The 23,264-nt window shown below is 38.2% G+C and overlaps 1 protein-coding gene across 7 annotated transcripts in view; it reads right to left on the bottom strand.

Annotated features, from left to right (window-relative positions):
• KDM4C (lysine demethylase 4C) overlaps positions 1-23,264 on the bottom strand; it is a 282,638-nt gene that overhangs the window by 67,325 nt on the left and 192,049 nt on the right. For 5 of the 7 annotated variants that reach the window (XM_062017621.1, XM_062017619.1, XM_062017623.1 and 2 more), the window contains one exon: positions 22,690-22,798. In XM_062017621.1, coding sequence (XP_061873605.1) covers positions 22,690-22,798 — 109 coding nt within the window. Of the gene's footprint in view, positions 1-20,121; positions 20,975-22,689; positions 22,799-23,264 lie in introns of those variants that run through there. The other 2 variants (XM_062017624.1, XM_062017625.1) reach the window with 2 other exon arrangements.

The raw sequence follows: 23,264 nt of genomic DNA, 5'->3' as shown, positions 1-23,264 counted from the left end.
GCAACACCCTCCTCACAGCAAAATCTTGACACCTACACCCAATGCCTGCAGCTATGATAGTGTAAGGTTATATGCAGCAGACATCTGAGAACCTTTCAAAAAACCTTTTTCTCTAACAGAGCAACAAGTCTAGTAAATTTTTAGCAGTGTAATTAAATATAATATTGTGTTAACACTATACCACAACATTAGCTGAACTACCAAAGTGATTTACAGCCTTGCAGTTAATAACAAGATAATTTTCAGTCACTTTATTATAACCAGAAAACTGACACTGAAGAAAACAACATGTAGGGCATATATGTCACTTGTGGCGCAATTTCCAGGCTTTTTTTTTTTAATTATTGGCTTCAAGTACTTCATTTATAATGTGAATCTAACTAAATTTCTCTCTTAGAAGACCTATAAATGCTTCATTTTAATTTTAGTCAGCTGTATCATTTACACTTTTAATTTGCTGAATTACAAGTACAGACACTATCTCTTATAAGGCTACTCTTGCTGTAAAGAACTAATGTGCTATATATCCCTGAGTCACAAATATGCATTAATTAATACAGTTTCTTAGAGAAAAAGCATTTTCATAGGTTCTTCAGAGAAGCTACATAACAAGTATTTAAAATAAATTTAGAATTGCTTTTAGTAAGTATGAGATCTCTCCAGAAAAGATTTCACAAAAAGCAAGGTAAAACTCTTGCCCCACCATATCTAACAAACTGCCACGACAGCTTTTGAGATAAGATACAATTGCAAATGCAGTATATGTTGATTTAAAGAAAAAAAAATAATGGCAGACTCATTAAATTTCAGAACACTTAGATATTTTGGCATTAAATATGGGTCAAAAATCACTAAACATATCAACAAGTGACACTCATTAAAATAAATCACACAAAATGCCACTTGTATGATAACACATTGTGACAGTACTACTGCTTTCATAAATAAAGAATGAAAATTAAACTTTCATAGTCAAATATTTCACTAGGCTCGATTGCAAAGTTTGACATGGTCAATTCATCACTGCAGAAATCAGACAAAGCTCAGTCTGCTGCAGTCAGGAAGCTCATTATTTCATTAAAATTGAACTGTATCTAGGACTCCAACATTCCTTTTATTAAAAATAATCACCAAGAAGTTGAATGGTAATTGTGAACCTCCTACACTACAGTTTTGTTTGGCATTTAAATGAAGGCTGAAAAGGAAAAAGTTGTCATTGTCAATAAAACTACATTGGATTCATTGTATAGAGAGTGTGATGGATAGATTCAAGGAGTGGTTTACAATTTGTTCTGTAATTCAGCGCAGTACAAATGCTCTAGAAAAATCTAAACTTACAATTAAAACTGAAACTACAGGAAGGGTCAGTTTTAATTAATACTCTGAATTAAAAACAGGATAGAAAGAAACTTCCCAGGCTTTTGAGCCCAGTCCTTCATTGTGAGAAGCAATCAAGATCACATTCACAAACACTACAACAATACTGGGCCTGTCAGTACACTTTATTCCCATTGGCAGACTATTCAATAACTTCATTAAATAGAGGGGTAGAAATCTTCTTGTCCTTTAAAGCCCAAACTTCCTTATAGTCTATTTATATTGCCATAGTTTTATAGCAGCGTTACTCTTGAGCATCAACAATATAAAGTTTTTCTATAGCAACATTCCCTTTTACTATTTTGTAAACGTTTTCCTGAACTGAAAAGTTACATTGTCTATTGAAACATTACCTTGTATTAAAAAAACATTTAAAAAGAAAGCTCGAAATTTAAATAATTCTTTTCAAAATTACTAAGGTACAGGTTTTTATCTCACTGCTAGAAAATCAGTTCAAATTATCACTTTATTCTTCAGGGTTGCAACCCACATCAATTCCAGACAAGAATGTTTTTTGAGATCTTGAAAACAATTAGGAACCAAAAAAGTGCTTTTGACATTACTTTATAGAAAACATCTTTGAAACAAGACACCAAATTCCACTAAAATAAAAAACAGAATCATGGAAGAACAGAAGCATACGAAAAAAACCAGAAGCATGGATTTTTTTTTTTTTTTCTTTCATCTAAACAGCGTCCTGCATTCAATTCAATCTGTATTTCACTGCACATTTGAATCTGAGGTTTTCTCTTGTCTGGCTGAAGGCTTCCACAGAGATCAAACCAAATAGCACAGACAGACTGAACAGTCTTTGAAAGCAACGCTTGGAGAACAAAACTCGGGGATTCTTATGGACTTTATGAAATTGGCCATAAAGGAGCTGTTGTACCAGATATTTTTGCTTCTCAAAGCCTAAAGCTTTAAACCTGACACAGAGGATTACCCCAACTCAGATGCAGGACCTTGCATTTGACCTTTCTGAAGCTCATGAGAGTCACACAAGCTCACATCTCAAGGTTGTCTGGTGTGACTGACAGACCTGAAGGATGGGATGCCATTCATAGGGATCTAGACATTCATAAGGATAGTGGGATTGAATGCATACTCAGCTTGGTGTACTCTACAAACTTGCTGAGTGTGCATTCAATACCATCATCCCAGTCACTGATGAAATTTAAGGTACTCAAACAGTACTGATCCCAGTATGGATCCTTGAGGGACACCACTCATCACCAATCTCCACCTGAATATTGAGCTGTTAACCACTACTCTCTGGAAGCAACCATCCAATCAATTCCTTATCCACCAAACAGTCATATCCATACCTCTCCAATTTGGAGAGAAGGCCGTTGTGAGAGACTGAGTCAAAGGCTTTACGAAAGTTCAGTTAGATGACATTAGTAGCAATTTTCCTTGACCACTCATGTTAGGCTGGTCAGGCAAGACTTGCCCTTGGTAAAAACATGCTGGCTGTCTTGAATCACCTCCCTGTCCTCAAAAAGAATTTGTTCCATGACCTTTCCAGGCACAGAGGTCGGGATGACAGGTCAGTATATGCCAGGGTCCTCCTTTCTACTCTTTTTTAAAAATGGAGGCAATGTCTCCCTTTTTCCAGTCACTGGGGACTTCACCTGACTATCAGGACTTTCCACATCTCATGGACAGTGGCTTGGCAACTACACCAGTTCATTCCCTCAGGACTCTGGGATGCATTCTGTTGGGTCACATAGACTTATATCTGTTCACGCTCTGCAGGTCACCTCAAACCTGATCTTCTCATACAGTGGGAGGGACTTTGCTTTCTCAATCCTTGCCGTGTGGTCTATCTATTCAAGAGGTGTGGGAATACAGCCATGCCTTGCCCTTCCTGACCCCATCCCTACACATCTGGCCAGCATTCCTATACTGTTCCCAGGATACCTGTCTCTGCTTCCACTGCCCATCCCTTTCCTTCTTGCCCTCAGTTGGACCAGCAGGTCTCAACTTATCCATGCCAGTCTCTTTCCTTCCTTTCCAGATTTCGCAGACCTGGGGACCAAGAGCTCTAGCACTGTACGGAAAGCGTCCTTAAAGATTTGCCATCTCTGTTCTGCTCCCTTGTCCCTGAGGGCAGTTTCCCTGGGCATCCTATTAACTAACTCCTTGAACAGATGGAAGTTTGCTTTCCTAAAATTCAAGGTTCTGACTTCACTCTTCTCTTGACCCATATCCCTCAGGACTGTGAACACCAGCATGTGATCACTGCATCCCAGGGTGCTTCCAGTTCTGACGTATCTAATTATCTCAACTGCACTGGTAACCAGCAGGTCCATAACACATCTCATCTGGTAGGAATGTCTATTGCCTGGCTTAAGAAGTTATCTTTGATGCACTCACTCCCGGATTACCTATAGCTTTCTGTGCTACTTTTCCCACAGCTGTAGGGATGGTTGAAGTCTCCCATCAGGATGAGAGCCTGTGAGTCCAATGACTCCTGCAGCTGGATAAAACTTCAATAGACCCTCATTGATCAGGCAGCGTGTAGTAAACTGATCACAAGGTTTCCTTTGCTGGCTCAGTCATAAGCTTTCAACCTGATCATTGCTGTTCATCAGAGGCAGCTCTTCACAATCTATACATTTTTTGATGTAGAAGGCACCTGTTCGGCCTCTCCTCATCTATTCTTTCTGAACTGCCCATAGCCATTGATAGCCATACTCCAGTCATGGGATTTGTCCCATCAGGTTTTAGTAATGGCAATTGGGTCATAGCTTTTGAGCAGCACGGTTGCCTCCATTTGCTTCTGTTTGGTCCCCATGCTGCATTGAAGTTTTTCACTGGTGTTTCCCCATTGGTTTCTATCACCTCAAGAGTCCCTGGCTTCTCTCTGTAAGACTTCAGTGTGCCTCACTGCATGCACAAAGTCTCAGAGCAACAGGCTGAGGGCCCTCACAATGACCCCATCCCTCTAACCTTGGTACGTCATCCAATGGCTTGTCTCAGGTCTAGTGGTTGATAAGGCTAGGACAAAGGCTGGACTCAATGATCTTAAAGATCTTTTCCAGCTTAAGTGATTCTACAATTCTGTGATTCTATGCTCCTCCCTCATCATGTCTAGATTAAAGCTGTCAGCCACCCCTGTTAGCTCATAGGCAAAGACCCTCTTCTCCGTTTGAAAAAGGTGAATTCCATTTGATGCCAAAGGCCTAGTCCCATATAGACCACCCTGTTACTGAAAAACCCAACATTCTAGCAGTGACACTAGCCATGGAACCATGTATTAATAGACTCAATTTGTCTATTTCTTACAATGTCACTGCCCACAACTGGAAGGCCAGAGTAAAAAACAACTTGTCGTGTGGATTTCTTTATCAATTGTCTCAAGACCCTGAAGTCTCTTTCGATTGCCCTTGGACTACACATTGTGGCTTCATTGTCATCCATATGAAGAGCAATAATGGGTAATAGGCCAAGGGCTGTACGAGGCTAGGATGTTTCCTAATGATGTCCTTAACCCAGACTCGAGGGAGGGAGCAGACTTCTCTATAAGGAGGTTCTGGCTGACATATTGGACCCTCTGTTCTCCCAGAAGGGAGTCACCTACAATTGTAACACGTCTTTTCTTCTTTGTGGAGGTGTAATACAGAAAATCATGTGCTTTATAACCTCTTCACAAAATAAATAAATAAATACCACTGTTTACACCTATAATACAGCACCATCACTTGGAATAAAAGCCAAATTTTACAAGATTGCTACTCTAATTTTACTAATATTAATGTAGAGTACTTTTGTTCCCACCAGTGAAGTCTTGATACGCTTTCATTTGTCTTTTATTATTCCATCTTCTCATTCTTAAAATTTCACCATATTAGACTATCCTGTTCACCAGTTTGAATTCCTTGTTCATCATGAAATATCCAAACTATATTTGTTCTATTTAGCCATATCAGCTTTTTTTCATTTTTTAAAGGATTTCAGGATTACTCTATGCAGTAATTTGACCTTCCAATCAAATCCTAAATAGAGAAATTTTAAATCCATTACAGAAGTTATATTTAAGAAATCCAAATGATATTTAAAAATCTCTATGAAATCAAAATCAGCAACACAATAAAAAATCATTTCTAAGATTACTTTTCCCCAGCAACATCTGCCATTTTGATATTTTCTAAATTAAATACATTACCTTTCTAATGACAATTTAAAATATCTGAAACCAGAATTACAACTTTCTCAATCTGAATTTTTAAAAGCTTGAAAAAGAAATTAAATAAAGTTCTAATTCAAACTAAGTATTTTGGTTTGCTTTAAGGCTTAGTGCAAATTTTTAAAATCATTCCATATTTCCAAGAAGTAATGCAGTTCCTTATAGTACAAAACATCTATATAGCTCTAAAGAAAATCCCATATCTCTAATAAATGTTTCTATTCTTAGGAAAAATGTTAATAAAAAATATTAGGTGAGCTTCTGGTAAGCTCTCAAACAAGTCTAGAATTAAACTATGATCATTTCTCCTTCTTTAAACTGATCCCTAGAGAAAAACTATATAAGTTTTTCTCACTCAAAATACTTCACTGACAAGGGGTCAGAAGAGGAAAGTGTCAGTTCAGATCAGCTACACAAAATCTAAGCATAGTGGAAATTTCCATAGCAAATTTGATAGCACAGAAGCCATCTCTTAGAGGGACTGCTTAAGGTTGGAATAAGTTCACTCAAGAATGAAGGGTCACCTGCTATCTTAACCACTTTCCACTCCCTTGACACACCATATACTATCAACATTGCTTCCCCAGACTCATTTTGATACAAACAAGCCAGGATGCCAGCACTTGAAAAAAAACAAAACAAAACAAAACAAAACAAAACAAAACAGAAAAAAAAAAGAAAGAAATACAAAAAGGAAAAAGATATACTGAAAGAATTGCTACCACAACATACCCTCAATATTCACCCCTCAGATAAAAGACAAGGTAGTATAATTACTGTGAATACCATTGACACTATTTTGTAACTACTTGAAAGGCTCTCTGATGCCATGATGAGCGATCTGACAAAGTATTGACACTGAAATAAAATGTAATACAAGCACTCATTCTAGGATAAAAATAGTTCATCTTATTGGTTTGAAAGGAGAGGATCTTTGAAATATCTTTGATCTATCTGTGTGAACTGCTACCATATTTACACAATATTTAATTCCAGCCCATTAAAATTTTAATGCAATGCCTATCTCTTACACCATATAGATGTAGCATCATCACAAAACGTAGAGCAAAATAAGTGGGTGGTTTCACAGATTTTCCATTGACAGTCATTGACATATAGCCAATTTTTAGTAATAAAACCTTCAGGAATAAATAACTGTGTCTTATATACCTACCTTATGTTGAACACGTGACCACACAAACTAGATAAAGAAACATGTTATAGAGAAGAACAAAAAAAATGGGTCTTTAGGTGTGATCAGTACACAGTGCTCCCTAAGTTTGAATTTTGAGCAGCTGGATAAACAGAGCAAGTCAAGAGGGAGATCAACTCTGAGATCCCTATTTTACCAATTCTGCTACTATTCTCACAGTAACAGTAGAAAATCCAGTTTCCTGCACATATACAGACATTATAAACATGAAAGTACCTCTAGTTCTATTATGAAAACTAAGTAATACTTAAAGATTTTAAATGTTATGATGACAGTTTAAGAATTTAAACATTTTTGGCACAGCCAGTTCACACACAGATTTTTCTGCACTGCAGAAAAAAAATTAGAAACTAAAACACACAAAAATTATGCCACCTGTCCTGGTTTTCTTTGAGTTAATTTTCTTCCCAGTAGCTGCTACAAGGCTATATTCTTTAGAGTTTACACTGAAAAGAATATTGGTAAAAGAGGGATGCTTTGGTTACTGCTGAGTAGTGCTTCCACAGCATCAAGGCTGTTTCTGCTTCTCACCCTGCCCTGACAGTGAGTGGGCTGGGGTGGGGGCAGAGGTCAGTGTGTGAACAAGAGGCTGGTGGGAAGCATGGCCAGAACAGCTGACCCAAACTAGCCAAAGGGCTATTCTGAACCATGAGATGTCATGCCCAGTATATAAAGTGGGGTGGGCTGGCCAGGAGGGGTGGATCACTGCTCAGGCATCAGTCACTGGCTGGTGAGCATCACTTGTCTTTTTCTCGGGTTTCCTTGATTACTATCTTGATTACTATCACTGTACTTTATTCTTCTTACTGTTAGTATAGTTTAGTTGTTATAGTTGATCTTATCCATAATCCACGAACTGTGATTTTATTTTCTGATTCCCCCCCCATCCTACCAGTGGAGTAGGGAGGAGAACTAAGTGAGCGGATGCGTGGTGCTTCATTGCCCACTCAGCTTGAACCACGACACCACCCAATAAACTGAGGCACAGCAATCATTCCACAGTAGCTTTAGGTTATGAATCTTTTTTCTTTACCTGAGATACAATATTCACTTGCATTTTAAAGTTTTCTCTTTCAAATCATTGTGATTAAGGTAAAGAGTATTTAACCCTTGGCTGCCTTGCTTACAAAGCTCTCTACAGTTCAAGAATACATACTGAGAGATGTCTCAATCTCTCCTTTCTGGTCTCCATTTTTTTTTTTAAAGAAAATAAAAAAGAGGAGAAAATCAGTTTGCAATATCAGACCTCCTTTCATACAGATAAGATATACTGAAAGTTTACCAAGTCTCATCCATAATCCCATGGATTGCTCATTAGTCGTTTTAACATACTTGACAAGAATCTTGATCTTAATTTTCCTCTTTTATAGTAATCCATTAACAAGGCATAAATATCTAATGATCTCCTCTCCTTCTATGTTGCTTACCTGTTCTTGTAACCTCTATACGTTCATTTTGTTTCACGTACTTTGAAAATCATTATGAAGCAGGGATGAGTCACGTATATTTGGCAATACTTGAACAACTGTTTGTAATTCACTAGGAGCTGTCTAGAACTGCTCAAAGCCCTGAATTGTACTAATGTTTGGTCAGCAAGTACTCTTGCTTGTATGCTAGTCACAACTACTCAACTGTATAAACAAGGAAGGAAGGACTTGAACAAAAGTAATAGCTTCAAATATCAGTCAGTGAATAACAATTTTTGGTGTTTATTGCTGCTTTAAAGAAATACATCAGGAGTTCTTTCAAACTTCCTGTACTCTTTGGCAATGACACCTGAACTGTCTGGAAGATAATCGACCAAAAAATTTAATCACAGTAACTGAAAAAAAAAGTCGTCAAGTTGTGTCACTCAGTTACCGTAAAACAATACAGTAATGCAGTACCAAAAACTCTGCTGGCAGGCTTAGTTCTTCTGCTGTCATTAACTTTGGAAACAAGCACTGAAGTAAAACAAGCATCCACTTACGCACAGTCATGTGTATTCTAATTAAAAAAAAAAAATCTGTGATGGTACATTAAAGAGATTATATATATATTTATACCTTTTTAATTAAAATTTGTAATACCAATGAAGAGTAAAACTCCAATAGATATATAACATATATGGAATAAATTCTGGGCTGTATATTTACATTCAAATGTATTTAAAAAAACTAGCTTTTTAACAGCTTTTTGTACATTTTTGCAGTCAACAGTAAACCTGTGAAAGCAACAGCAACCAAAGCCCTTCTGCCTTTTACAAATGGAGAATCTCACTTCTCTGAGATGAAGAAAAAGAGCTATCAATCCTGAAGTCATAAGTGTATTTGTGTAAATGAGTTTACAACAGGTTATGTTATAATGAAAGGATTTAAAACAAAAACAACTCTAATCACTAATCACAGGAGGAAAACAAATATCCTGACATTAAATAGCAAAAGCTTGGATATTAGACAATTAGTTATCATAAACTCTTGGGAGTAAAAATTCTGTATTCTCACTGCAGAAAAACAAGGAGACAGTTACATGAAAAAAATGACCCTCGATCATTCAGACATCAAATCTCTGTGCAAAAAAAAAAAGATTAATCAGTCAAAAAAGAAAAAAAATCTTTCTAGCCTCATATATTCCACTACATCTCCAAAAGAAACACAAAGAATAATGTAAATATTATAAAAACCAGTTACTTTTATCTCTATGTGATTTGGACAAATGCGTGTATCAAAGGTAATTTATTTTCATAAGCTTCCCTAATTCTAAAAACCAACATTAACTGCCTATGTATAGGAATAAGTGTGTGTATGTACATGTATACTGCATACAAAATCAATGCAACTGTGTGTGAGCTTTCATGAGGCAAAATGAACACTCAGAGGAAAACTAAGGTATAGCAGATCTCTTCCATAACTCATCTGGTAAATTTTTGGCTCCTACAAGCATACGTTTTGCATTAACTTAACAAGGCACATCCAGCAGTGAGCTGCAAATTTTCAATTTCTATTTAAAAGCTGTCCAATTTCTACTTGCTATAATGAGCTAATTTCCACCTTGACTAGTTAGAGGGGATTATTGCAAACAGAAAATTCTAAGGGTAAAAGAGATTTGCATGATAGTTATCTCAAAGGCAACTTTCACGATGATTGCAATATTTTTAGATGAAGTATCTTAAATCGATGATGCTGAACTGGTAAATGTACATTATTGGCATCTCTGACTGGGATAAATCCACACTGCAGGTTGCATTATAACAGCAAAACTAATCAGTCAGCAAACAGATTTCAGTGATAAAAAGACCTCTCACAAGGATAGAAATCTTCCACCATGACGATCTAAAAGCAGAAGGCTTCCAAGCAAAGGACATCTGCAATGTAAGTCATCTCTTACTACTCTGAAGAGATCTGGAAGTTCTCCAAAATCACATAAGTGCTGCCTAGCTGCAAGAATAGTTCCTCTATCATTAATGAATTGATATTTAATATTGCACAAGAAAAGTAATAAGCTGTAGACCAGATGGTTAGCTGAGTATCATACAGAACCAGAAAATACAAATAATTATTCTATTTGCTCCCTTCCTTCCAGCCATCATTTCTATTGCCGACATGTTGCTTTAAAACTAAAAGATATAGTAGACAGCTATATTTCTATTAAAAAGAATGACAAACATGAGACACCAGGATAAGAAGGTCTTTAAAACACTTTTTTTCCCAATGCCTTCTTTATTTACAGCCCGCTTGAGTTAAACTTGCACAAGAACACAACTCCTACTACTACTCTGATGTCCAAAAACCAGAGGAACATATAATTTTTCAAATCTAGTTTAGGGTAGTTCCCACAGTCTCTATTTGTGTTCATTTTCTTTATTTCTATCCACTTTCACATTTTATGCAACATAAAGTTAACATACACATTATCCCTTTTATAAACTTTATACCAATTTATATGTGATTCTGTTATGACACCTTTGGATATCCCACCTTTTCTGCTGAAAAAAACAGACAGTAATACTGGTTGTCCACCAAGAAAACTTTCTGTCATACAGTGTCACTCTGCAACAGGCTACCAGTGAAACTGGAAGATGATGTAAGCTGCAGTGCGATCATTACAATGTTGACATTGCTTTATGACTCATATTTGTCAGACTTAGACAGTGTAGTCTCTCAGCTTGCCAAGTGCCCTGCTGTGATAAGGTGCAAGGAGTAAGTAAGCTGCTTAAGTTCAGAGTTGACAAGATAGATAATGTTTGCCGGTAATGAAAACAACATACAGCCATTTCTAAAGACCACATAGTTAAACATACTGGATGTGCCCAGCAAAGACTCTCGCATCACTATATATATACAACAGAAGATATGCCACTCCTCCAGGGACAAAATATTCTCTGTCATTTAGGGTAACGCAAGACACTGACCTATCGTTCAAGCTGTGGCTATCTAAGTGATCATATCTTCTTCTCATAACAATGAGATGTAAAACCAAACAACATGCTGAAATAAATAACTGTTAAAAGAGCCAAAGAAAGTAAACAAAGTGAGGACAAATCACTAGTTTCTAAAAAAAATGTGGTATTTTTCTGGTAATAAAACTTAAACAGATATATCATCCTTTTTCTTGGAAATCGCATACACATAAAGCTCTTTAACTCATGCAAAAAGGTAATTCCTGTCAGCAGTTCTGTGATCAGTCTTTGCTCTTTAAAATAAATATTAACTTGAATTACCTCTGTAGTGGTTTTGTCTAGGTCAAGTTTTTCTGGTAGCAGGGAGAGCTACAGGAGTGGATTTTTAAACAAAAATCTGCCAGAAGCTTCCCATGAAGTTCACAGGGTTAGGGCCAGTCCATTCTAAGATGCAGCTGACCCAGGCCTGGCCAATTAGTGACTGAGGCAACACCCCTGTGAACAACATATTTGAGAAGGAGAAGTTGTTGGCAGTAGCTAAACTGCAGCAGTAACAGGGAGTGAGAATGTGAAAACATCTCTGCAGACACCAAGGTCAGTGGAGAAGGAGGGGGAGGAGGGTGCTTAGGCACTGAAAGAAAAGCTCCCATGTGACCTGTGGTGAGGACGATGGTGAGGCAGCTGTGCCCCTGCAGCCCATGAAGGCCCATGGGGAGCAGAAATCCACTCATAGCCCATGGAGGACCCCACGCCAGAGCGGGTGGATGCCTGAAGAAGGCTGTGACTCTGTGGGAAGCTCACCCTCGAGCAAGTTCCTGGCAGGACTTGGCAGCCCAAGGGGAGAGAGGAGCCCATGCCAGAGCAGGTTTGCTGTCAGGACTTGTGACCCTGTGAGAGACCCAGGCTGGAGCAGTTGGCACATGGAGCACTGTTCTTCCACTTTGGGGCAGGGTATGAGGAGCTGCCTCTGTGGGAGGCCCCATGCTGGAGCAGTTCATGACGAACTGTAGCTCATAGGAAGGACCCACATTGGAGAAGTTAGTGAGGGACTGTCTCCTGTGGGAGGGACCTCACACTGTAGCGGTGGGAAGTGTTAGGAGGCCACCCCCTGAGAAGCAGCAGCAGCGAAGTCTATCTGTAATAAATTGACCACAACCCCCATCTCCCATCCCCTGTGCTACTTGGAGGGAGAGAAAGAGAGTCCTGGCTACACCACCACATCCTCAAATCCCCAGAATTCACTGCTGAACTCAATTCTTTTTTCAGTAGCTCCTTGCAAATATTATTTCAAATAGCAGTCAGCTTCCTAAAGGAAAACTAATATCTGTTCACATAGACAGGTTCTCAAACTTATAACCTGAACTGGACCTTTTTCACTTCAGGGAACAGCTCTGACAATAATGTTCAAAGAATCACCACTGCAATGCCTAGTGGCATAGAACAGTAAATGAGAAAATTACAGAAAAAAAAAAGTGGCTTCAAAGTACAAAAAATTTAAATTTAACTTCTGAAAGTTAAACATTCTCACTGAACTGGGTTTCCAGCTATTTCAGTTATGTCCAAATAATTTAGCAATTATTTGTCATTCTATCCTTAAAAAAACACTACATCCATAAATGAGCATATAGTATAGGTAAGAAGCAGGAGGAGCTGGAAGCAACCTCTGTCCATGGGACCCCATGAGATACAACCTAAGGTCCTGAAGGAACTGGCTGATGTATATGCTAAGCCACTCTCCCTCATGTCTGAAAAGCTATGGCAGTCAGGGAAAGTCACCAGTGACTGAAGGAAAGGGAATACTGTATCCTTTAATAGAAAGTATAAAAAGGAAGAGCCTGGGAATTACAAATCGGTGCCCAGATTGTAGAACAGAGACTCCTGGAAGTTATGTTGAAAGAGATGGAAGACAGGAAAATGACTGGAAACAGCCAACATGGCTTCAACCAAGGGCAAATCATGCCTGAGTAATGAAGCTGCCTGGACTAACAGGGGACTGCTTGTAACAGTGGACAACAGAAGAACTACAGATCTATCCAGACTTTGATACAGTCCCCCATAACCTTCTTGCTGATAAATTGTAGAGATATGGGTTTAATGGACACACTATTACATGGATAAGGACTTGGCTGGATGACACATCCAAAGTGTCAAGCACTCAATGTCCAAATAGAAACCAGTGTTGTCTCTCAATAGGTCAGTACTGAAACGAGGACTATTCTTCCATGACGGAGATAGTGAGATTGAGTGGACCTTCAACAGATGACACCAAGCTGAGTGGTGCAGCACATACATTAGAGGGAAGAGATATCATGTAGAGGGACCTTGGCAGTCTTGAGAAGTGGATCCATGTGAACATCACCCAGCTCAACAAGTCCAAGCACAAAGTCCTGCACATGGGCAGGGGTAATGCCCGGCAACAAAATAATTGTGTGATAATTGGACTGAAAGCATCCCTGTGGAGGAGAACTTGGGCATACTGGTGGACAAAAAATTGTCCACAAGACAACAATATGCACTTGCAGCCCAGCAAACAAATCATATCCTGGGCTGTATAAAATGCAGCATGTCCACAAGGTCAAGAGGATTCTCCCTCTCCACTCACACAAGAGTACTCTCCAGATGAAGTTGTGCATCCAGCTTTGGCATTCCCAGTACAAGAGGATCTGTTACGGCAGGTCCAAGACAAAAATTATCAGAGAGCTGTAACACCTCTGCTATGGAGAGAGGCTGAGAGTAGGTGGTTGTTCAGCCTGGAGAAGAGAAGACTTCAGGGATATCTTATTGCGACATTTCAATACTTTACAAGGGACTTGTAAGAAAGACTTTTTACCATGGCTTACAATGACAGGACGAGTAATAGTTTTGAACTGAAAGAAGGTAGATTTAGATTGGATATAAGGTAGACATTATTTAAAATAAGGATGATGTGACTGTTGCCCAGTCATATCAGTGTCCATTTATTTGTGGACACCAAAAAACCCACATAGATGATCTCATCTACACATAAATACATATTGTATAGAGTTGAACTTCAAAACATAGACCTGACATTATCAGATCTACACATCTTATTATGGACTATTATTCATATCTTTAAAAATTTCAAAGGATTTTATAGAAGAAATCCATTTTATTACACATAAAGTCCTCTCTGCAAGGAATTCAGAGGGCTAGTTAACATTTTAAACACTTGGCGTTCACTGTGGCAGACATGTCCATGTCTTCAGACATTATTTAGTCTTGCATATCTAACGTTTTCGATATTCTTCATAAGACATGATAGCATGGTAGTGCTGCAATATACAGATTTGACAGTTTGCAATTGGATCTGCTCATTGCAGCAAATTATTCTGACAGTAAGTACTATACAGCCAGCAGCATACATTCTTCTAACATACTTACTAAAAATCATATGCACTAAATTGTATTTTGCACATGATTGCAATGAGTCACTACACTTTCAATTATGTATTGCAACAATCAATGATTGCATCATTTTTAGTTTAACATTTTTTTAATTAAAACCAAAATCTGCTATTTAAAGCTATTTCATGAACAGCTTAAAAACAATTTGGAAATATTTAAAAACACCTGCCTTAAGAGGCTCTCATTGACTGTAAATGTGTGCAATGAGTTTAGCTAAAGCATGAATTTATGTATGGCAAAATTATTCTCCTGAATCATCCTTCCAGCAATATTTTTGGAAACAATGAAAAGTAAACAATACCTCTTTTGATTACCAGAAATACACAGGATCACTGGTATATATCACTGCAATTGTTTCTTTACTCATTTGTATACACAACTGCAGGAGCTCTACTACCCCACTGTAGTTTCATAAATGAATTTCATTACAAAGTAGAACACAGAAGATGAGCAGTGTCCTCAAATGTCTTTAATCTTTTTTTGTTTGTTTTGTTTCATACATCATTAAAACAGACTGACAGGCAGGAGAATATCTGCTCATTCTTTTAAAAGCCCATACACATTTTCACTTTGATTCCATTCTTCAGAGGCATACCACAGACAAATCTATGTATTTTCAGAATTGATGGACCTTTCAAAACTATAATCTTTGGCTTTCAAGCTCACTATTATTTGCCTTAAGGTGAAAATTTTAAAGTGTATAGGCTTCTAAAAAAGAATGTTGCAGCTTCAGCCAGATACTGAAAGGATTGTAGATCAGTCATCATCACAGCGTAAATTTCTTCTCAAAATAATGTTCCTCACTCAGAATACACTTGTGCTTATACTTGGTTCACTTGTCAAATACAAATTTGAGGTCGTCAAAAGCTTCAGGGCAACTTCAGCTATTCCAAAACTCATTTTCTACCTCTATTTTGCTGGAGAAATAGGATTTCAAATGTAAAAATAATAGGAAACTCTATAGATAAAGAAACAAAGGCATCTATGCGCATGTTTCAGAAAGGCATTGCAGTGACTGCCTGTAAGGACAAAGTCAATCCAACACCAAAGCATTTTAAAACACGAAAAATACCGATAGCAGATAATGTATTTCACTACTGAGTTGATATTATTTGGAGTTGACATCTTAAATATATAGGCTTAGGAACAGATGCTAATGATTCTATTTAAATGCTTCTTTTGCAACACAAGAAACATTTGAACATGATCATTTGCAATGTCTACTGTTCATTATAAGTCACAAGTCTGACAGGAGTAAATGACACTAGACTAAATATTCCTGTTGTCATGGGTTCCTTCTCCGTATAATAGTAAATGCTTTTATTTATTTATATTTTTAACTCCTATGTTTTATTAAAACAGAATGACAGAGTCATTTATTCCTTTTTTTTAAAGGCTGACTTACAGAGGTCAGACTATTTTTTTTCATCTCCAGAGACTTTTTCATGCAGCTACAGTTCATATTTATAATTAGAGCTAACATTGAAAGTCAAGAAAAAGAAGTTTCCAAAAGCACGATTTTAGGCTGAAGCTTCTCTTGGAAACTTAACGATGGGAACAAGGCTGGAAGAAAATAAACAATAACATAAATAAAGCTAAATTCAGCTAAAAAACTAAACTTTATCAGCTTTAGGTAAACTGTTAGATGATGTTAAACTATTGGGATGGGAGCTGATACCACACACATAAATTCTCCTCCAAATCATATACTTGTTCCAAATCGAAATTCGACATATACATTTAGATAAATTTCATGGGGGTCCCCACTCCATGCCATCACTTTTCACCACTTTGACTCCCTTTTACCTGCTACTGACAGTTTCATTGTGACTACACAGTAATTAAGTTGGCTTCGGTGTATTTCCCATCTTTTCATGCTTGCTCATATATTTGCTGTTTAAGCTGGGAGACTATTAGACAAAGACCATCTGAAGTGTGTGTCTACAAAGCAGCTTGAATACTGTGGTTTATTTCAAATGCAGTTTTCAAATGTGTGATGTGGTAAGGTATATGCCTCCAGTCATTTCACTGTAGTACATATGTATAAACATCTAAATTCAATATATTTGTCTCCTAGCTTGATAATCACAAATTGTCATTGCACATCTGTCATGGTTTGACATGACAGCCTTCTCTGGTAAGGGGGAAGGAGCTGTAAAGATGGCTCCTGTAAGTAACTGCTTGAAACTCCCCAGCTCTGAGCCAGACCCACTTCTGGGGCTGAGCCAATTAGACGCCTCCATGATCACCTTTTAAGAAGCCGGAAGAGAAGGCTTCTTCCTCCTTCTTCTTCCTATTTCTTCCTTCTTCTGTCCCTTCTTCTTTTCCAGCTGGTGGTGGTGGAAGGCATAGGAAGAGTGAGAGAAGCAACCATGCAGACTCCAAGGTCGGTGAGGAAAGAGAAGAGGAGGTGTGCTAAAGCTGAGATTCCCCTGCATTCTACAGAGAGGACTGGTGAAGCAGTAATTTGTTTGCATTTCTTTAAAGACCCTGCATCAGCAGTAGAGACTCATTTTGATAATGCCTTGTATTAGGGGCAGAGACTCACTTCACTGCGGACCCTGAGCCAGGGGCAGCGATTCGCTTTGTTAAAGGCCCCGTGCCAGGGACAGTGACTATTGCTGGAGGAGGCGGTATCCTGTGGGAGGGATCCAATCACTTCACTACAGACCCCGAGCCAGGGGCAGTGATTTTCTTCATTAAAACTATGGCCAGAGCAGGCCATGTCCCAAGAGAGGGATCCTTTATAACTACGGCCAGAGGAGGCCGTGTCCCGTGGAAGGGACCCCAGGTTCACAGCTGTAACTGTGGGGAGGAGCCTACAACAAAGCAGCTCATTAAACTTATGCCCAGAAGAGGCTGTGTCCTGAGGGAGAGACCCTGTAACTGCAGAAACTGCAACCGTGGAGAAGAACCCACGCCAGAGAAGTTCGTTAAGGACTGTGTCCCGTGGGAGGGGCCTCATACCAGAGCAGGGGAAGGATGCCAGGAATCATCCTCATCCAAGAAGACAGAAGCGGCAGAGCCCATCTGTGAGAGACTGACCACATCCCCCACTCCCTGCCCCCCTGAGCCATTGAGGGGGGCAGGAGGTAGAGATATCCAGAGCAGTGAGCTGGGCCCGGGAAGAAAGGAGAGATGGGGGAGGGAGATCTTAAAGTGCTGGTTGTAATTTTCTCATCATCCTACTCCCTTTTTGCTTTTATTCCGTTCTGTTTCTTATAGAATAAGCTTTTCTACTTTCCTCTCTAAGTTGAGTACTGGAGTCTGTTTTGCCCAGAACCATAATTAGCAGTGAGCCCTCCCTGCCCTTGTCTCAATCCACAACAATCTTGCTTATCTTTTTACTCCCATTTCATTGGGGACTCTGCCATCCTAATGAGGGTGAGTAGGGGTGGATGGGGGGCACCCATCCATGACAGCGAGAGACTGTCGTGGTGCTGCTGTGCTAGCTGGGCAAAACCACAACATGGCTATTGGAACTGAAAGTGTCTGATTGAGGAGATCATCAGGCTAAATCTAAAATGAAGGATGAAAACCTGACTCTCTGACAAAGCGACCATGACAAACTCATTTTCCCATTCACATGGGTTTTTTTTTTAAAAAAAAAAAAAAGAGAGAAGTACAGAAACTACAGGTTATAGTATCTTTGTGGGATGCCCCCTACACTGAAATTGCCTGGGAAGCCTTTTGCTTTCACATGAAAACTAAACTACAGATGATCGATATCATGGCTGTACAATCCTAAAATATGTGCATTGAATCTGCTCTGTTTCAACAGAGAATATTTTTCCAATTTTCCTATGAAAGACAATGTCCCAAAATCTTCTACTGGTATTGATTTTAACAGTTTTAATCTATTAGCATTAAGGAATAATTTTCAAGAGAATTAATTTTTAATGAGCATTTCACCATCATGTAAATTGTCCGCAACAATGGACTATGGCACATAACTCACTGCAAAAAGCTGGGGAAATAAGAAAATATTTTGTTAGTCTATAAAATTCCATTAACTGGCAAACATGAAACAGCTTGCACAAAACAATTTTAAAGCTATGAGCTATTGCAAGCAGAATACAAATACTGATTTTTACTGTTGAAGGAATGAGTATATTCTGAATATTTAATAATGGAAAGATTGACAGGAAACATACCGATTCCAACCCAAAATGTCTAGTGAATTAAAATTGTTTAATAGCAATCAGTATATATACTAGCTAAGATCTAAAAAATAGCCTACCAATATGCTCATGTTTGCACAGATGTTATTTAATTTGTCAAATCAAAACATTGACTTTTAATTTTTATATTCCTTTGTAGCTACAAAGCTACATTAAAGAAAATGTCAGCTCAGCCTCTACAGATCTCTGAAAATAGTACATGTTCTGCTTGTTTGGGTTTCTTACAATTTCAGAGAGAGAGAGATATAAAGGCAGCAATAGAGAAAAGAGAGAGGGGAGGGAAGAAGGGGGAGGATGGGGATAGAAAGATGCTTAAAACAACTAGAACTATTTGCCTATACATTGTAAGACCTAGTTCTGGTATGGTTGCACATTAGAATTTTATCTACCATTTCACATTTATTTTCCATTGCTTTCCACTAATTTTTTAAAAGCAACAAAAGACATCCCAAATTTTGTCAAGGAGAGGTGGCTATAGTAAGACAGCTCGCATTTATTAGCTATCCCATGCTTTAACTTAAAAACTACTATACTATAAAGGTAGGCCCAGAAATGTGTATTTTTAAAAACTGATGCTTATACATTGGACATTCTCTGGCTTTGAATGATGGAGACTGATGAACAAAGACACCTAACAGGGTAGCTGTGAAGTAGGAATTGGCTGCTTAAGAGCTATATGGGTGATCAATGTCAAAGGGGAAAACTGTCACGATTCAATTGCTCACAGATTCACAGAACTAATGTCACACTGTGAATCACTCAGTATGCTTTTACAGAAATTAACAGCAAGATAGATGGTATCAGCTGTCTACCTCAAAGTATGGAGTGTATGGTAATGCAGATGAATGAAAGGTAGAAGTGGAAGTGACACCAAGTCAGGGGAAGAAGGGATAGGAATTCCAAGAGCAAGAAACAGAATTAATTTGGATGTAATTCCTGAGGCTCCCCCAAGGCACAGAATTCAGCATTAGCGAATGTGAGAGCTTAATTTTGTAGCATCAACAGTCAGGAAACAAAGACTAATGTAAGGTTCATATTTGATTTGAGAATTATGTGCACATATACACAAGGTTATTGACAGCAATCTCTTAGAATTAGGAACCTCATGTTTCAGGAAATGGAAGAAATAACTTACAAGAAGTATCTAATAAAAAAAGATTAAGAGAAAATATGAAGTATCCATGCAACTCCATTTAATAGCTATTATTTTAATTTTTTTTTTTTTAAAGTACAGAATACTACAATGTTATTCGGGTAACTTTATTTAGCTAGGATATTCACAGAATAGAACACAGAGCAGAGTAAAAACAGATACAGCAACTTAACTGCAACAAAAGGCAAAATTTTAAAAAGACAGATTGATAGTGGTTTTAGAGCAGATTTTTCTCTGCTTCTTTACCCAAAGAGCAGCATTTTATTGGTCTATCAACATTAAATCATTATAGAGCCTTTTGAAATGGTCAAATTGCCTCCTTCCCTTAAATTAGTACAAGCCTAGCCATACCATTATAAATTCAATGTCAGAAACTACATCTTGGAAAAGTAAGGTTTAATGAGCCAAACCAGGATTATTGTGCTTCCTTCCCTCACCGTAAGGCTGTTCAATACCTGCAGAAATACTACATTTATGGCTGTTATAAAGTACCTTGTCTCTCATTTTTATTGTACTCAGCCAATTTTCTTCATCACAACATTCACGCCACTCAAATATACAAACTCTTTCACTTTAAAAACAAAGTCTTAAGGAAAGCAAGTACTATATTTCTAAACATTCAGGGACTCACAGGAGACCAAAGGGGTATATACAGCTTAATATAATCTGTAGCACTTCCATGTGGTTTTATGTTGAAGGAGGCTTCAAGAACTGAAAAAGCATTAAGGACTATACGCAATCTTCGGTCAAATGAAAGAAAGAAGGAAAAGGCTCTCAGCTATAAAGAAATGATTAACATAACTGCTTCGTATTCAATGGAAATTACCTAGGAATTGTAAATCGTGTAACTTCACAAATTTTGGCTCCATAACTTCAAAATCTATAATTTAAAGTTAATTCAAGCCTTCTCCAAAAGACTCCTGTCACTCTTATACAGATCAAGTCATGGACAGCCCAGAGAAAGAATTTCAACATCTGGTAGATGAAACATTTCTGTGTTTTCAACCCCTGAATTAACAATTTCAAAGCAGATGCGTATCTGCGACCATTTAAGATCCTGAAAAATAAGAATAAGTGCGGTTTTCTTTTAAGATTAGGAAGGACATTTTATAATAAAAAGTCATATATAATCTTTAGAAATATGTTTTGTTTTGTAAAGGAACTGCAAAACCCAAAGTTTTAACATATTCAACAAGAATTTAGAATGTTATTACCATTTGAAGGACAGGGTATCAATTTAAACCACTTTGGAAATACTGTAGGATAGATCCAGAAAACTGATAGTATCTTTTCCCTAATCACTTTCTACCTATCAGATGACACCACAGTGATGCACATGCTGACAAATAAACCAATTCTCACATACCACAGCAAGGAAAACACTCTTATATTGCACTTATGTGTATCTACTGCTTGTTTACACCAACCTTCCTGAATGACAGTTATTCTAGATGCAACACAGTGTGACTGTTAGGTGCTGATGCAGTTTTATGTATTCTTCCTACCAGGTTTCAAAGTTCCTCAGGAGGCAGGGTTTTTTTCATCAAATATAACATGTGATCTCGTTTGTACACATTTTTCAATGCCCAGGTACTAGGGATACTATGCAACAAACAGATCATACATCCTTTTACCTTCATAAATGGCTCCTGAGCAAAAAATATGTGATAAAAGACATCACAAACATAAGCAATATTCCCACACTGTTTGGGTTTCAACACTTCCATTACCAATAAAGTTCCAAAATTGAAACTTTCACAGTTGACACTGTTTGAGTTTGTTATGCTCCTTTTGGGGAAGGGCAAGTCCAAAGTTTTAATAAAATATCAAATGTTGTTAACAGTGTCATTAAATTCACAGAATCACAGAATCTTAGGGATTGGAAGGGACCGTGAAAGTTATCTAGTCCAGCCCCCTGCCAGAGCAGGACCACCTAGAGCAGGTCACACAGGGACTTGTCCAGCTGGGTTTTGAACCTCTCTAGAGAAGGAGACTCCACAACCCATCTGGGCAGCCTGTCCCAGTGCTCCATCACTCTCACAGTGAGGAAGTTTTTCCTTATGTTTCTTTGGAACCTCTTATTTTTCAGATTATACCCACTGTCCCTTGTCCTGTCATTGGACACCACTGAAAACAGCCTGGCTCCATCCTCCTGACACCCACTCTTTACGTATTTGAAAACATTAATGAGATCACCCCTCCGTCTCCTCCAAGCTAAAGTCCCCCAGCCTTTCACCACAAAAGAGATGCTCCACTCCCTTCATCAACCAAGTGCTGAACTCTCTCCAGCAGCTCCCTGTCTTCTTGAAATGAGGGGCTCAGAACTGGACAAAATATTCCAAATGCGGTCTCATGAGGGCAGAGCAGAGGGGGAGGAGAACCACACTCCTAACACACTCCAGGATGCTGTTGGCCTTCTTGGCCACAAGGGCACATTGCTGGCTCATGCTCATCCTGCTGCCCACCAGAACCCCCAGGTCCCCTTTCCTCTACTCTGCTCTCTAACAGTTTATATTCCCCAGTCTGTACTGGTACATGGGGTTCTTCTTTCCCAGATGCAAGACCACTGGCCCTTGTTGAATTTCATTAAACCTAATTTTTAAAACCCTAAAAAGCCTCCTAACACTCTAGCTATTTATTCCTCACCTTAAACACAGTTTACTGCTCTGTAACTGGCATTAATCATGGCAATTCAGATTTTTAATACATTTTAAACATTGGGACATGTTATTAGCAAAGAATATATTAAGCATATATGAATACATTACTCACCAATTTTAATCTTTGCAAAGGTATTCTGCTAGTGTCTATCGGTGTACGTTCTGTGACATTACCAAATCTGACTTCTGGGATGGCAATTGCACACATTACATGTGCCCACCTGTGAAAAGTGGCAAGTCAAGAACACCACCAAGAAAAACCCATAGACATACAAGTGTTTTAGCTGTTTCCTTACTTGCTGTGTGTATCTCTAGATATTTTATTATTAGGATTTCCTGAATTTCTTTAAAACATATTTAACAAGGCTTACAACATTACTACATTGTGTAAATGTAATTTCAGACTGCGGCTTTATTACAACAGAATTTTAAGCATCTTTCACATTCAATTCATTAAATGCAAAGGTTTTCAAGTTCTGCTGTCTAGATGCATATGTAAAGACCGTGCCACATGTTCACACGTAACTTCTCGCCTTCAGCATTTTGGATTAACATTACTTAAAACTGAGTAACTATTCTTAGACAACATACATGCTCACAAACAGTCATATGTCTATCAAAGTGTAAGGTAAGTATACTATCAAGATCTTCTGTTTACAGACACAAAGGCATAGAAACATCAAAATG

Source organism: Colius striatus, chromosome Z, assembly GCF_028858725.1.
Source record: "Colius striatus isolate bColStr4 chromosome Z, bColStr4.1.hap1, whole genome shotgun sequence".
Taxonomy (NCBI): Eukaryota; Metazoa; Chordata; class Aves; order Coliiformes; family Coliidae; genus Colius; species Colius striatus.
Note: the sequence above shows the minus strand (reverse complement) of the source record. Positions and strands in the feature narration are given on the sequence as shown.